Source organism: Phlebotomus argentipes, unplaced genomic scaffold (assembly GCF_947086385.1).
Source record: "Phlebotomus argentipes unplaced genomic scaffold, Phlebotomus argentipes genome assembly contig_5, whole genome shotgun sequence".
In the NCBI taxonomy this organism is placed as follows: Eukaryota; Metazoa; Arthropoda; class Insecta; order Diptera; family Psychodidae; genus Phlebotomus; species Phlebotomus argentipes.
Window position 1 is genome coordinate 2,538,944 of NW_026776165.1, and position 14,639 is coordinate 2,553,582.

General features: G+C 46.8%; 1 protein-coding gene across 1 annotated transcript in view; it reads left to right on the forward strand.

Moving 5' to 3' along the window:
• Nucleotides 1-8,093: 8,093 nt before the first annotated feature.
• Nucleotides 8,094-14,639, forward strand: part of LOC132256359 (ecdysone-induced protein 75B) — a 36,425-nt gene continuing 29,879 nt past the window's right edge. Inside the window, exon 1 of the mRNA XM_059752722.1 lies at nt 8,094-8,190. Within this exon, the coding sequence (XP_059608705.1) occupies nt 8,112-8,190 (79 nt within the window). The 5' untranslated portion in view covers nt 8,094-8,111. The remainder of the gene's footprint in view (nt 8,191-14,639) is intronic.

Genomic DNA, 14,639 nt, shown 5'->3' on the forward strand with positions numbered 1-14,639 from the left:
GAGAGCCATCTCTGCACCGTTAAACGTAAGCAATGGGCCACAGAGGCCAAAAGGCTGGTCAAAAGAGTGGAATTTGGACAGGAAGTGGCGGAGTTCAATGGGTCAAAAGGAGACCAATTTCTCAGCACTTGAGCGCCGTGACTCATCCGGGCACCGTGCCGCCCTCCCGGAATGTCATCAACCTCCTTTCGGTGACCCTCCTGCAGACTGCCGGATTTTCCAGGATGCGTCACCATGGCGACGCCGCCCTTCACTCGGCCGTCGCGCCGACACAATGACTGTCAGACCTAAATATCGGCGCCGAGGGGCGTCCGGGGCGCAGGGCGTGCAGCACAATTTCCGTGTTGCCGAGCCGGTGCAGGGGTGCCACCCCCAGAAGCCGCTCGCCTCTCCCAGACACGCGCTACTCCCGCGGGAGAAGCCGAAGGGTGGCTGAGGGTGCCTGACTTTGATGCATGGCAGTGAGAATGTTGCGTGCTCTTGATTTTCCTTGGAAAAGTGCTGCATTTCCGCTAAATCTAATTGGATTTGGACAATTAGTAGTATTTTGAGAGATTCGAAACGATAATTAAATCACTGAGCAAGGTTAATCGCCATCTAAACTTTGCTTTTGATTTTGGGGATTTTCTAGATTTTCTACTTGTTTCTACATTAAAATCACGAAAGAAGTGATGAAGATTTCATGCCCATAAACAGAAAAAATCCAGCGAATCTAGATATGAAGTAGAGATCTACAGATCACCTGTTCTAAAGCACCACAAATGGTTATACTGTTGAATGTTCCAATTGAAACAAACGCTTCAGTGGAATTGTTCACCACTTGTACCACATGATATAAGATAGATTTAGAGAACACGGTCGGCAAATTAATTCTGTTATTGTGAGAATAAAATTGTGTGATCTATTATGAGGGAAAAGAACCTGTCTAAGCGGGTAGGATTTTGATCCCTAGCTCTAAATAATTAATTCAATTGCCAATCATTGCAGAGTAATTGCATCAAAATCAGTGGAAAAACTTGACATTTTAATTGCCAGACTTTGAAGCTCTATAAGTCAACGTTTTTTCCGTCGAGAACCATCATGAAAGGCGTCAATTCCGTGTTGAAAAGCTTTGCACTGAAACGCAGGCAAAAAATGAGAAATTATTCAAATCAAGCCATGGCGACATGAACGCTATTATGCGGATATTTCCGTGGCCGAGTTTAATCAACCCCTGAGAGGAGCGGAGGGAGCTTTTCTCCCCCATTGAAAAGGGTGGAAATGAAAAGTTGGCATGAGTTTCCCGGTCGTCTGGCCAAAATCCTCCCTCTAAATGCGGCGCAGGGAGAACACGAAGAGGGTGCGAGAAGAGGCGCCGAAAGTGGGGTAGAAGGTTTCCCTGATGCAGAAAGCGAGAAGAATTGCCCAGCGAAGGGTTGCCAGTGTGACAGGAAGCACTTGACTCTGTGTCGAGTCTTTTGAAGTTTTTGAATGCTGACTGAGACAAATCCGAAATGCATTCGCACCTAGACTGTCGAATGATGAACCCTTTTTGCTGCACTCGTCTGCTCGCCCCTCTCGACGCCGACGTCGCCCCTCCGGCCACCCCCTTTCTGCCCCACAAGCGGAAGCCAGACGACGCAATCGATTCGCGCCAGGCGGGCCAGATCGATCGCCCGGAATCGTCCTCAATTGCCAGGATGCTCCACTCCCAGAATTCTGCAGTCTCCCCTCTTCGTCTGGGCGGTTATCCTGTCCCGGAGGATGAGGAAGCGCGACGCTTTGCAGTGCAATGCGGTGATTTGTGGACTTTCCAAATGGAAGGGCGATATTGCGCTATCAATAGGAGTAATTTGGAGTGAAATTGCGTTGCGGTTTTACTAATGCAGGATATGGGAATATATTCAAACTGATTGCAAATGAAAGTCTCTTGAAAGCCATAAGCTTTGGATTGAAAAGGCTTCAGATTATTTACAAAGGTTGCCAGTTGATCGACAGTTAGTCATAAAATGAACACTTTTTGATACAAAAAAGGAAACCACGTTTGTCAAAAAAACATCCAAAATGACATAAAATCCTGAATACAGCGTTTTAATACAATTCATTGAAGTTGTCATTTCAATTCAAGCAATTTGTCTGTGCATTAATTGAAATAAAACTAATTAGCCGAGTAGTTGAAGTGATTAGCTTAATTTGAATCCTTTATCAGGTCAGAGTCACGTTGAATTTACATATGAAACTCTTTAATTGGGTGTTTCCCGAAAGTGCGCTCTGCAAACTTTCCTGAATGACCGATTAAAAGCTCATTCTAGCGCCCTTTTATATTAATATTTGCTTGCCATTAAATGCATGCAAATGAAAGTCTCTCAGTGCAAACTTCCAATTCATCCGTGTCTTTTTTCTCTAATTGACGCTTTTCAGTCTGGCTCAAGTGCATCAGCCCCAGTGCTGGGGAGCCTCTCTCGAGTGCGTCTGAGAGGAAGAGTGCTGAGAGTGGAAAAGGGTTTCCACGAGGAGGAAACTCCCTCCTTCCGCCCAGACGCAGACAGTCAGCGACCTCTCGTTCGCTCACCCGCTCCGCCGCCCCTACCCAGGACTCCATCGGGAAGGAGGCGCCCCCCTCGGAAGAGTATCCCTCTTCCCGATGGTGGGGAGCAGGAAGCAATGACCTTCACCGAACTGTCGGGCTCGTGTGGCGCTCGAGCGGCGCCCGAGGCGCCCCGAGTGGGGTAGACGGATCGATGGCGGGCGAGTGACCCCCCTGACTGAATGCAGGACGTCGGAGGACTTTTCCGTGGATGGGGAGAGAGAGAGGCCATTGTTCCGATGTCAGGCTTGAAAGTTGATGCTTTCATGTCCCGCCACCCTTCCGACGTGCACTGCCATTGTCTCTGAATGCAAAATGCTACAGAATTGGTAAGTGATATGCCGATGGGTGGGCAGACGCGATATTTGCAATTCCAAAGAGAAAAAAATAACGAAGGCTTCGCCCAGCTCAATATTGAAGTGCAGAAAAATTTTGCAGCGCCACTTTCAAAACACAGAATCGCATCTACTTGTATACTTCAGTTGCAATGTTTCTCCAGCACATCAGATCATCTCGTCTGCAATTGCTCGCTGCCTTACTCTAAATCCTCACTTCATTGTCATTACCAGTTTTCCGCATTAATTTCTGGACGAAAGGCTGGAAATTAGGCGATAATTGCAAAATTCTTGCATGCACTTAACCTCAAAGTGCATCGACGCGCCGGAGCGACCCAGGGGGCGCCAGTGGCGGCGGGAAAGTGGGTCGCCCTCGGGGAGCGCGCCCTCGGCTCGCGCGGGGTTATCGAGGTCACGAAGGGCGTTGATTCCGTCTCCTTTTCTGCGGACGCGCTTCTTCGGATTCGAACTCAGGCGCGAGCAGGGAAGCCGGAGAGAAGCGGTGGGTCGCTGAACCCGGGAAGAGTCGACGAAGCGGCCAAGGCGTGTTGATTAGACAGGAATGATGTACTACCATTAGATAGAGAGCAAATTCCACAACCATTTTCTGAGGAATTCATTATTTTGCTAAACACATATTCACCTATTCAAAGACGATTATTTCATATCAACACATGAAACAGTATTCAGGATAAGAATAAAACAGCGTCTTGTATCATTTATTCATTGTGTCCATTATATCATCATATTGTCCATTCAGTATCTATTATTTAATGATGAAGTGAGATAAGATTAAAAGAAATATCGTTTAATTCTACCTGAAAACATTGTGAATAATTGTTCGTACATTTGTGTCAGGACAACATGTGATTGTCATAGGAGATTCCAATGGATTATCATAAGACGCCGGAATTGAGGCATTGAAAAGTAATAATTAACAATAAGTCGAAAATAATAATATTTCAGGCAGCCTATCATAGCCCAGACATTCTTGACTAAAACTTGCATCAATTTACAACCACTTTCTTCGTCTTACCGAATTCTTTCAGTCATCACAGCTTAGTCTTCTTCATTATGGTGTACATCGAAAGTCTTTGACGTGACGTGCTTGACTTGAGGCGTTACTGAGCAAATAACCCTGATTATGGCACATTTCAGACTCGAGGGCGGAGAAATCCGTCGTTTTTTTTCTAGGGTGACTTTCCTCCTCGCTCTTCCTCTTCCCCATCCAATGCATATCGCAAGAAAGCGACAAGAAAAGTCTTCTCTTCATCGCATTCTGCGGATTTCCCACTCCACGCAACGGATCATCCCGTCTCCTGTAGCGCGAGATTCTGGCCAAAGGATCGCGATCGTGCGATTTGTGGCGACGCGACGTTTTGACCTCGGCAAAAAAATTCAATGTCAAGCGATATCAGTTCAGTGACCAAGAGCACTGTGTTTTTCGGTTTTTGTGTTATCACCTACACTCGCTCCCCAAACACACAGACCGAAATAGCAGACAAAAAATAACCCAAAATAAATACCACATAAATTTCTCCGCGCGCCTTTCCTCCCGCCCAACGATAAGGCGCGCTCAGCAGAGAAAGTCGAGACTCGGGGCTCAACTCGGGACTCAGATAGCGGATCCACTCACGCCTCGAGCGCGATAAGTTCTCTCATAAGACACAAAGATTTCCAGTGTTTTTGGGTCAATTTCTGTTCTCTATTGCAAGGCTATATTTTGCTCTCTTGCCTCATCAATCTGCATTCTCTGCCAAACATTGGAGGGCGTTTATTCAGCGAAAAACATCCCTGAAACTTCACTCTGCAGCCACTTAGTCAACAGTCGCGATGCGCCTTCCAAAAATACTCCACCCAAGCACTGAGATAACACTCAATGTTTGCTCTCGAGAAGATCTCCCTGCCACGTGCCTCGACTTCTTTTCTCTCCAGCCAAAATAAGTCATGGCCAGTCATTCACTCTTGCCAGGTTTTACCGCTGAGGAAATTTCCCCAGCACGAAAGCCGCGCAAAAGCGCGTACGAGAGGCAATGTGAAAAGTCATTGGATCGCCGCACTTATCAGTGTTTACTGGCGAAGGGTGATAATGCCCATATTTACATTAATCAATTTCTCGGGCGGTTCAGCATCCTGCAGAGGCGCTGCCTGGCGACGCGAAAAGGGCGCGCTGTGTTTACTCATGAAGGGATGTTTACCAACTACGCAGTTTCCGAAGGTTGATTGACCTTGGTGGCTCCGTGCGTCACCCCCAGGGTGTGGGGGATGCCTTCTGTGCCCACGCCAGTTCCCATGGCGGAAGGCTGCATGAGACTTTTGAGGTTATCTTGCGCGACACGATAAGGCGATTAGATTTATCAATTTGACGCACTCGCCAGGATTACCCGTAATCTTGTCTTCTCGCACTCAGAGACGTCGTGGCGCTGCCGTCGGCCGTAGTGAAAGTGGACATTTCGATCAGTTGCAATACTCCTCGTCAGCGCGCAAAGAGAGCGAGCCAGCGCGAGGACGAGAGAGACCAAGGGCAAGGACATCGACGCATGCGCGCCACCCTTTCTCTCTCTCTCTCGCCGACTTCCGAGTATCATTCCCAGGGACATCCAAGGACATTGTCAGGGATTTGTCGACGAAGGTTGAGCCCAGCTGTCTATTTCTGTCGCAATCACAATCAAATGAGCCGCGCGTTTGCCGAAATATGTTTTTCGGGACAAAACTTTCTGTTTCGCCTCAATGTGAGAAAAAATAACAACAAACTCGCAGTGAACCACGGAGACGCGAAAGCGTCATGAATTGTGCATGAAAATAGTTTCCAAAAGGTCTCTTCTGGCGAGAGAAAAGAAAAACAACCGATCAATCACCGTGATCGAGCGTCTTTGGGCGAATGAACGCTTCCAGTTGAAGGCTTCTCGCATGGGAAAAATTCAAATCATTTCCGTGAAGAGACCAACAACATGCTTATCAAGTGAATCCTTCAAAACACTTTTGAAATTAACATTATTTTTTGGATAATAATCTTAAAATTCGTGGCTTCTTTTGGGTTTAAAATTATCGACAATGGAATTTAACTAAGTTAAAACAGAATTTTGGGGTAATAATAGTAAAATTGACCCGTTTAAGTGTCAATAACTTACCGACACTTCTATTCTGTTGGATAACTCCTGTAGAATAATGTCCAATTTGAAGAAGAAAGATCAGAAAAATATTGATTTCAGTTTGTTTAATAAGATTTTCGACATTACTTTTTTATCATATTTCTCTTAGGTATTTGTGCTCAGTATCAATTCGCTCGTGGCTTATGCGAGCAGCCCCTTGTGCCTTTGAATTGGCAATGCGAAAGGAGGCGATCGACTTTCGCAGCACTTTCATTGGCAAGATCGCGCCCGCGAAATGGGTTAATGCATTTCACCGAATTTCGATCACTGGAACGCGCTCGCGCGATCGCGAACAATGGAGTAAAAGTCGGGGTGAAACAATGCGCCAAAGAGAAATGGCTCGACAGGGAAAGTGGGGGGGGGGGCGACTCGTGCCTCTCGGAGCGCGGTGAAAAGTGAAAAAAGTCGAAAGGCGATCATTAGTTCGGGTGAATGAAATTGAAAGCGACTGGATCGCGTTTGATCAGTCATTGACAGGCGAGAAGAGTTTGGAAAGTGAATTTTCCGCATCCAGATGAGAGCGCAAGTCGGTGGAATATGAAAGATGGTTTTTAGACTGAAGAATATTCACTTGCGATGGAGAGAAACATAAGGAAAATTTACTTGACTGTCGTTTGAATTTTCCGGTAAAAGTCGTCAAGTGTCCTTTGTTTCTGTTTTGCTTTTCTCAAAGTATGCATTCCTCGATGTCCTGCCAACTGAATTTTCTACAGAGAGTACATCACAGACAACAGATCTGACGACTCTCGCACAAACTCGAAAATCTCATCATCTAACAGCCAATATTCTGAGCCGAATCCACGTCGCAAAATGGTTTGGCGTCTGAGGAAAAACCTTGAAAGAGGTGCCTGAGTGAACTTGGCAAAATCGAGCATCGCCCAATGCCACTGCCCTCTCGCGGGCTCTCTCTCTCTCTCGCTCTCTCGGCCTTGCTCCTCAGCACTCCGATAAGTGTTGCGGCAACCCAAGTTCAACTCGCAACCCTTCCCCCACCGGCCGCCCCTTCGGCCGCTCTCGGGTGCGTTCGGGCGGCCGCGGAAGTTGTGTGTGGTCGCGCGCGATCTCGGTTTCACTTTCATCCAGTGAGAGAAAGTTCGGCGCGAGAGTCGGTCGCGTCTCAGTCTCAGTGTCAGAGAGCCAACAGTGGGACTCAGTCGCTCTGTGGCATCCACTTTTCCAGACTTTTCCGGATTGTCTGACGGTGTTGTGTGTTGTTGTCGAGCCTCCTGCGAGGCGTCAATGTCTACTGTTCCCCGTGACAAGTGTCCGCGGGACTGTCGTGAAGGATTTCACGGTGTTTTGTAGGGAAAATCAGACGTATTTTGGTGAAAAACTCAAGTTCAAGGTTTTTTTCTCCCTGACAGTTTTCTCACTACGTGACAGCCTTGACAGTGGAGCACTCACGCGAGCAGTGCGTGCGTGACTTGCAGTGTCGTAAAGTGAGGAAAAACCCAAATTCACCACTGTCTCGCACACTTCCCAGTCTGTTTGTGTGCTGAAGGTGTATTTTGGTCGATTTCGTGATAATATTTCCGCGATCAGTGAGCTAAATACGCGTTCGCGGGTTCAAGGTGGGTCATTTGGGCCTCTGTTTTGCGCTGTGGTCGCCTTGAGGCGAGAATCACGGTGCCCTTGAACTCCAACGGAACGTCCGGCTGCTCGGATCTCATGTGCGGTGCGTAGAATGGAGGGGAGGGATGTGTTTTCGCGCTCTGAGGGCTGAATGTGTCCACAAGTGACAGTTGCCACGCCATGGACGAGTGCGAAGTGAAGACTGTCCTGTTGTCGGGAGCCGCGGACTCCAAGGTGATACTCTCGCCGCGCGTGGAGTTCCACAGAGTGAAGATGCCCGAGCCCGCCTCGGCGCCTCAGATTGTCATATCGCGCAGCCAGCCGGTGGTGATGAGGTCAGAGAGCCTCCCGCCGCCCCCGCCGCCGCCCCATCAAGTGCGTGTGATCAGGGACGGGCGACTGTACGAGGAGTCGCAGAAGGACAGACGGCCGGTCATCGCGGAAACAGTGTTCCGCACTCCGGTTGTGTCCAGCACCAGTCAACCCATGCGACCGCCGCCGCCGCCTCCGCCGCTCAAGGCCAAGACCGCCCCCGAGGAGCCGTCCAGCTCAATTCCAGACTTAGGTGAGTGATCCACATTCCCGCGACGCAATAGATTCGGGTTAAGTCTCCTCATCTCAGAACACGGTGGGATTCAGAACGGGTTTAAAAACACACAGAAAGAGGGTTTTGCTGCGATCTGTTGACAATTTGCAGAGTTTCACGGCAAGGTCAGAGTATCGCCTCCGTTTTTTTGCTGCTGTTTATCAAAGTTTTGGCCGCGTTCGCTGCCAAAAACAGATCACAAGAGCTGTGAATTCTGCCCGTAGAGTGTCTGTGTGGTTGCTAATTCTATCGAATTATCGCCGAGCGGACGCTGAATGGAGAGTCCGCGTAATCCAGTCGGGAGATTCTGAGAAGCGGCCAGAATTGGGTGAAGTGACATTATCAAAACAAAGCAGCCAGACGGAGTGCAGAATCTGATTCACACGCTTAGTGTCTGTCTCATTTGCATGTTAACCCCTCAGTGGCGATCGCCTGTGGCCTACATTCCGGGCGAGCGCTCCGGGTGACACTGTTCCTCCGTCGCGACGAGAGGTCGCGGTGTGATCGCACTCGCTCAAGGCCTGTGTGATAGTTCTGGACGACGAGCGCGCGTGCATCTGAATTTCTCGCTCTTTTGTCCTCTCATTCTGCCCGTTTGTTTATTTTTGACTGGGGGGAGTCTGGGCATAAATAACCAATTTCCGCCTTCCAACTGCAGTCGAATGGCAGTTTTTCTAGGTGAACAACTTTTATCGCGACGCTGCTTGGCTTCAGCTCTGCCTCACCTTGATCTTTTGCGTGTCTGGCGCTCACCCCAAAATCTTCCAGTGTGCCCACTCACACTTCCTGGACCCTCACGCTGCGCTCACTCGCCCTCGTCGCCCCCTCAGTCCATCGGCGCTCTGTGTCACTCTCCTGGCCTTGGCTCGCGTCAGGCGAGACTGGGTTTGACACACAGAGGGAACAGTTCTCGAATCACACACTCACCCACTTCGTCCTTGCGCGTGCGCCCCTTTGCGTGCTCCTCACGTCCGCCGCTCACTCTTCCGTGAGCGAAAGACGATGGGAGACGCAGTGCCGGAGAACGAGAATCAAGGGGTGACTCATGGTGCGATTTCGGTGCACTTTTCGCATTCGAAGGCGCTTCTTGTTTGGCTGAACCTTTAAAAATTCAGTGTTTGTTTGCCCATGGCGATAAATAATGGAAATGGAAGCGGAATATGAAAGAAGGCTTTGGCGATATATTCATTTTACTGTCTGTCTCTGATTGGGTGAATATTGAGTTAACAGTGGCAGAAGTTCATAAAATATTCGATATCCAAAAAATGAAGAGAAACTCTATTCGAAATTTTAGCGTCGTGAAGTCAGATTCTGATCTTATTAAACATGGATTTATTTTATAAATTCCGTACGCACACACTCTTCACTGGTTTAAAAATTCCTCTTCCGGGGTAAATCTTGTGATAAAAAATCAACAAATAACCCAAAAATTGCTCCACATTTTTTCCTGCCTTGCGACCGATAACCGACTTTGGCGGATAAAACGTACCAATGTGTCATTTGTGCAAATGAAACCACAAATAATTGCGCGAGGAAAGGCAAGAGTGCACGTGAAAGTAATTGAAAACAATATCGTCGCCGGGTGAAATGTCAAAATTCTCGCCAGTCCATCAAATGGAAAAAAGTGAAATTATTCCCTGGCGTCGCGAAAATCATCTGAATTTCTAATTGATGTGCCTCTAATTGGCCAGCAAAGGTGAAAAAATGGTAATATTTTTGGCATTTGAGAGGGATTTTTTTTTTGGGTACTTTTCTCACAATCACCGAGGAAGCGGCGCGCAATTTTCATACAATTTCATGCCATAGAGGAGAGTGGGGGGCGCGCGCTCTCTTGTTAAGTGTATTCGGTGAAATTCAGTCCGATGAAAGTGAAACGTGACTTTCCATCGAGATTAATTGAAGCGGCAAATGAGAGTTGGCGCGATCGTCGGACCTTTCGCAGGGCGACAATTCCGAATTCGGAGGATCGCGCGGCGCGTCTGGGGTGGCGCTGGATGTCAATGGCCTTCGCGCCGTCCCGAGTGCCACTCTGTGGTGCACTTGCAGAGACTGAAGGGCGTTGTCACGGCAACCGAGATGCCCTTGGCTGGCTCTCCCGCTCTCCCAAAGAGCGAATGCACTTGAACCGCCAGGCGTCCCGGCGAGCCAGCGGGAACCCAGCCGTGCTTCCGTCGCCGAGTCCTGTCATGAGTCACGCGGCGCTCTCTCAGCACGAGGGTGCGAGAGAGAGAGAGAGAGAGCGACGCTCTCTAATCTCTCCGCTTAACCCATCACTGTGTGGGTCATTGAGAAAGTGCAGAAGAATGCCGAATAAAATTTTGTGTGTCCTTCTGTTGGTGATAAAGTAATCCCACTTCTGATCTATGGGTGAAATTTCTTTAATTTTTTGTATCTATGCTTTCTCACTTGAGCCGCTCATCAATGGTTTTAACTAGTAACTGAGCATGGCTAAGAGGTTAAAAAAAAACCATTATTAGACCTCAGGATTGGCTTTTTAATTTGCAGATGACAATTGTTTCCACTACGATTCAAGTACTTTCTTGAGATAGCGTAAATATGAGGTTTAAATGAAAGCCTTGAACTCACACAGTTTATTGTACTTCTTCAGAGTTTATCAACTCGACTTCTGGAGTACACTTTCCAATCTGGATGCTCAGGAAGAGTGAAATGAAGTAGAAATGCTTCAATCGCAATATATTAAATAACAATAACATAATTATTAGCATATTATTGAAGTGATATTGTCCAGGAAAACCGCTAGAATTGGGTCAGACTCTAATCGCAAACAAAACGAGAAAATGAAGTTGAGACAGCGTGAAACTGAAACTACAAATGACTCCCTTTTCCCTATGACAGCCAGTTGAGCAACCTGCAAATTGCTTCACCCTCTAGCATTTCTCTCTGGCTCACCCTCCTGAATCCGGGCGCCCCTTCAGCTGCACTCGCAGGTGCCTCCTTCCCAGAGTCTCTCTGGGAGAGGCGAGAGCGAGTGCAATGCACTCTGCACACAGTGCACTCGCAGCGCCGCCATTCTCCACCAGATGGCCCGAGTGGCTCCACTAGCGCTCGCCTTTTTCCCATTAGCCCGAATTTTCCCCGCAGAGCGACAATTTCTTCACCTTTTGTCCGTTTTGACCTCGTTCGCAGCCCAAGGGTGGGGGCGTGTTACTTCGGAGGAAGCGACAAGAGTGTGTTCGTGGCCTTGACCGGCAGTAACCCCGTATCGATCGTGGGCGGCGCGTGGCCCACCCTCGCACTCTGGAGGGGGAGTGAAATTCTAATTCTGGCCACACGAGCGCGAAGGGGAGCGCCTCACTCCCCTTCTTCGGTGGTGTGTTGAAGAAAAAGTGTCACAAATGACGCATTTTCTCGCTCTTCATGAGATTTTTCCACAATTCTCGGTAAAACTTCTCCAACATAACCTCTGAAAGTGAGGCGCTTTTTTTTCTTCTTCTCTTCTCTTCTCATCGAAGCTCAGTCGCGCACTCAAATCAGCCTTAATGTGTCGATGAAACAAGGTGAATATGAAGCCATAGGCATTCTGAATTCACACATTTCGATACTATGGGTGGGAAAATGCGTGTTTTGGGCTCAAGATTGCGGCGCGTTCATTGACGAGAAAAATCGCGTGAAAACTGCTCAATCCGACTGGAATAAATTGACTTGCAATATTACAATATTGTAACATTGTCTGTGCGATGAACTCTTTCTCGAAAGGGGGAGAGAGAGAAATGCAGTGTGTGTGAGGCGGGTTTGGAGGTTAGGGAGGTGAAAAAACTGATTATTACACTATAAGCTTGCGCTGAGCTGCGTTTTTGAATTTCGCGCCTAACGAAAGTGAAGTGCGCGCGCGACGATCGGAATTCGGGGTCCTTCGCGATCGCTCGAGGCCCAGTTGGCGGTCAGTGACCCAGCGCATGCGAAATAGGCCAAAGCGACGAGAGAGAGACCGCGTGCGGTGCGAGTGTGAGTGAGATGGCGAGCGGGTGGGGATCTTGACGGCGTCAACTTTCATTTCGACGTGATCGCCTTTGATCACTTTCTATGTCGAGTCACTTTCATTTTTCGATTGCTTTCGCTTTCATCGCGTTTCTCTCGACACGATTCACCGATCTTTGACTCTCGTTCTCACGAGAAAGTCCACTTTTTTCTGCTGCTGCTGCTGTTGTTGTTGTCTTCATGAAGCGGAAATTTCCGACTTACATTGGGAGGTTTGGATTGACGGTTAGGAGATCATTGTTTTTCGGTGAAGAAAACACTGCAAATATAATTACACTTTTGCAATTGGCTGAGATGTTATGGTAATTGCAAATGTTGTAAAAATACAATACTCTACGAATTTGTGTTGTTTATCAATGGAACTACTCTGAGAGGTCAAACATTACGAGCAGATTTATCGCAAAACAGTCAAACAGAGTGAGAAGAAGCATTTTCCCATTTTTTCCTCGGTAAAATTCCGTAATCAAAATTCTTAAATGCACATTTCGATTTAGGGAAATGTTTTGATCGCTTTTTAAAATCAAATTTGTCATAAATGGACGAAAAAAATCCTCTTCAATTGATTTGAATACATTGAAGTTATTTTTTATTTAAAAATCAAAGGCAATTTCAAAAATATTTGTTTAATCATTCAATTTATTATTAAAAATGCTCAAAATCGGTCATGAAACATGGGAAATATTTCAATTAAATATGTAAAAAGGAGTTTATCTGATTTTGTGTTTCTCCACCAAAAGTCTCAAACTCTGTCTTTGTCCGCCTTGTCATGTCTCACCTTTGTCTTCTTTATACCAAACTTTCCTCTGCGAAGTGTCGCCTCTTTATCAACTGACTCGCTGTCGACAATTAATCTATTTTCGTCGCTATCGAGCAATTTTATCGATGGTCATTAACACTGTTTTAGAAAAGCATCTTTCCTGTCAAATTTTCGACGGAAAATGACACTCAAATGTGGCTTTTGGGTGGCGAAGACGAAGATGAAGAAGAAGTGTGTAGAAAATGCGCTCAATTGAGATGAACTGTGGGAAATTTTCATTGAAATTTAACAAGATTGAATTGATGTGACCTAGAAAATGACAAAGAATCTCCCTCGGGTGAAAATTTGTTGATCCACTGGGAGTGTTGGGATGCGCGGCGGTGGGGTGGGGAGAGGGGTGGAGTGGAAAAGTGGGAAAGCTTTATCAATGGCAGCGCCTGAAAATAATGCCCGTGATCCGACGATAGCGACCGACTATCGTGCAGTAGATAAAGCTCGGCGGCCGAGTTGAATGAACTGGCGACGGTCGACCTTCACGATCTAGGCCATCCAGTCACAAACGACACTCGCGCCCTCCCGCTCACTCTCGCTGGCGCGCTCGTGTGCTCTCGCTCGCACGCGCCACTCGCCTGCGCGCTCTGGGGGGAATTTTTGCGAAACACAATGTCAAACTCACTCCAAACGACGAAGTTGCCAGAGTTGCTCGTCGACGTGTCAACAATGTCATCAATGGCGGTGAAAAATGCGTCCAAATTGCCCACTTTCTTGCCTGTGTCTTTCTTCACTTTCGCGGACCTTTTCACTGGGGTGAAAGTGAATCTCTTTGTGGCAATCCAAGTCACGACGCCACAGCGGAACGATACAACATAATTTGGTGGGGAGTTTTTGTCAGAAAAGTAAAAATGAAATAAAAAAACAGTCGCGAAGATGGCATAAATGAAATAATTTGGACACTAAGCGGAGGAACATGTCTTTGCGAAAGAGAAAGTGATAAAATGCTGATGAGTTTTGGTGACTGTTTTTTTTTTTTTTGCTTTCCCCAAAGATGTGTGGTCTTTGAGTGTGTGAAGCAAATTTTACATTTGGTCGCTTTTGAATGTCAGCAATTCGCCAGTGAGCGCGCAAAGTGGGAAAAATTAACTTATTCCACTAACCACAATATATGTGTGGATTTTACTGTCCGATTTGATAAAGTGCGAGAATACACACACAGTCGGCGATAATTCTGAACCTTCTAGTGATTGCTGTGGATTATATGAGCGCTAAAGGTTTAATAAATTAATTGAAAGTAATTTCTATTATCAGATTAAATTCAATATTTTATGCATTGCAACTTATCGTGTGCATATTTTAGCAACAATGTAAGGAGAAACTATATGAGAAGATGAAATATGTAAGGCTACAGTTTTCCTGGATTTTTATATATTTTTCTAGGAAAAGAGTTTCCTAAGAAACAGGAGAAATATACACGAATTATAACCAGACGTCTGAGAACAGCATGAATTCGCAGAATATCAGTTTCTGTGCTTCAGTGACTTAGAAATGATAGTTTATCTGAGCATGAAGTCATATTTCTGCGAATACGTCAATGAACGCATCAAATTGACTCACAAGTATCCAAATGCTTGTGCCAAAATAACCCAAACCAACTTGCACGATGGTTTTTTTTATC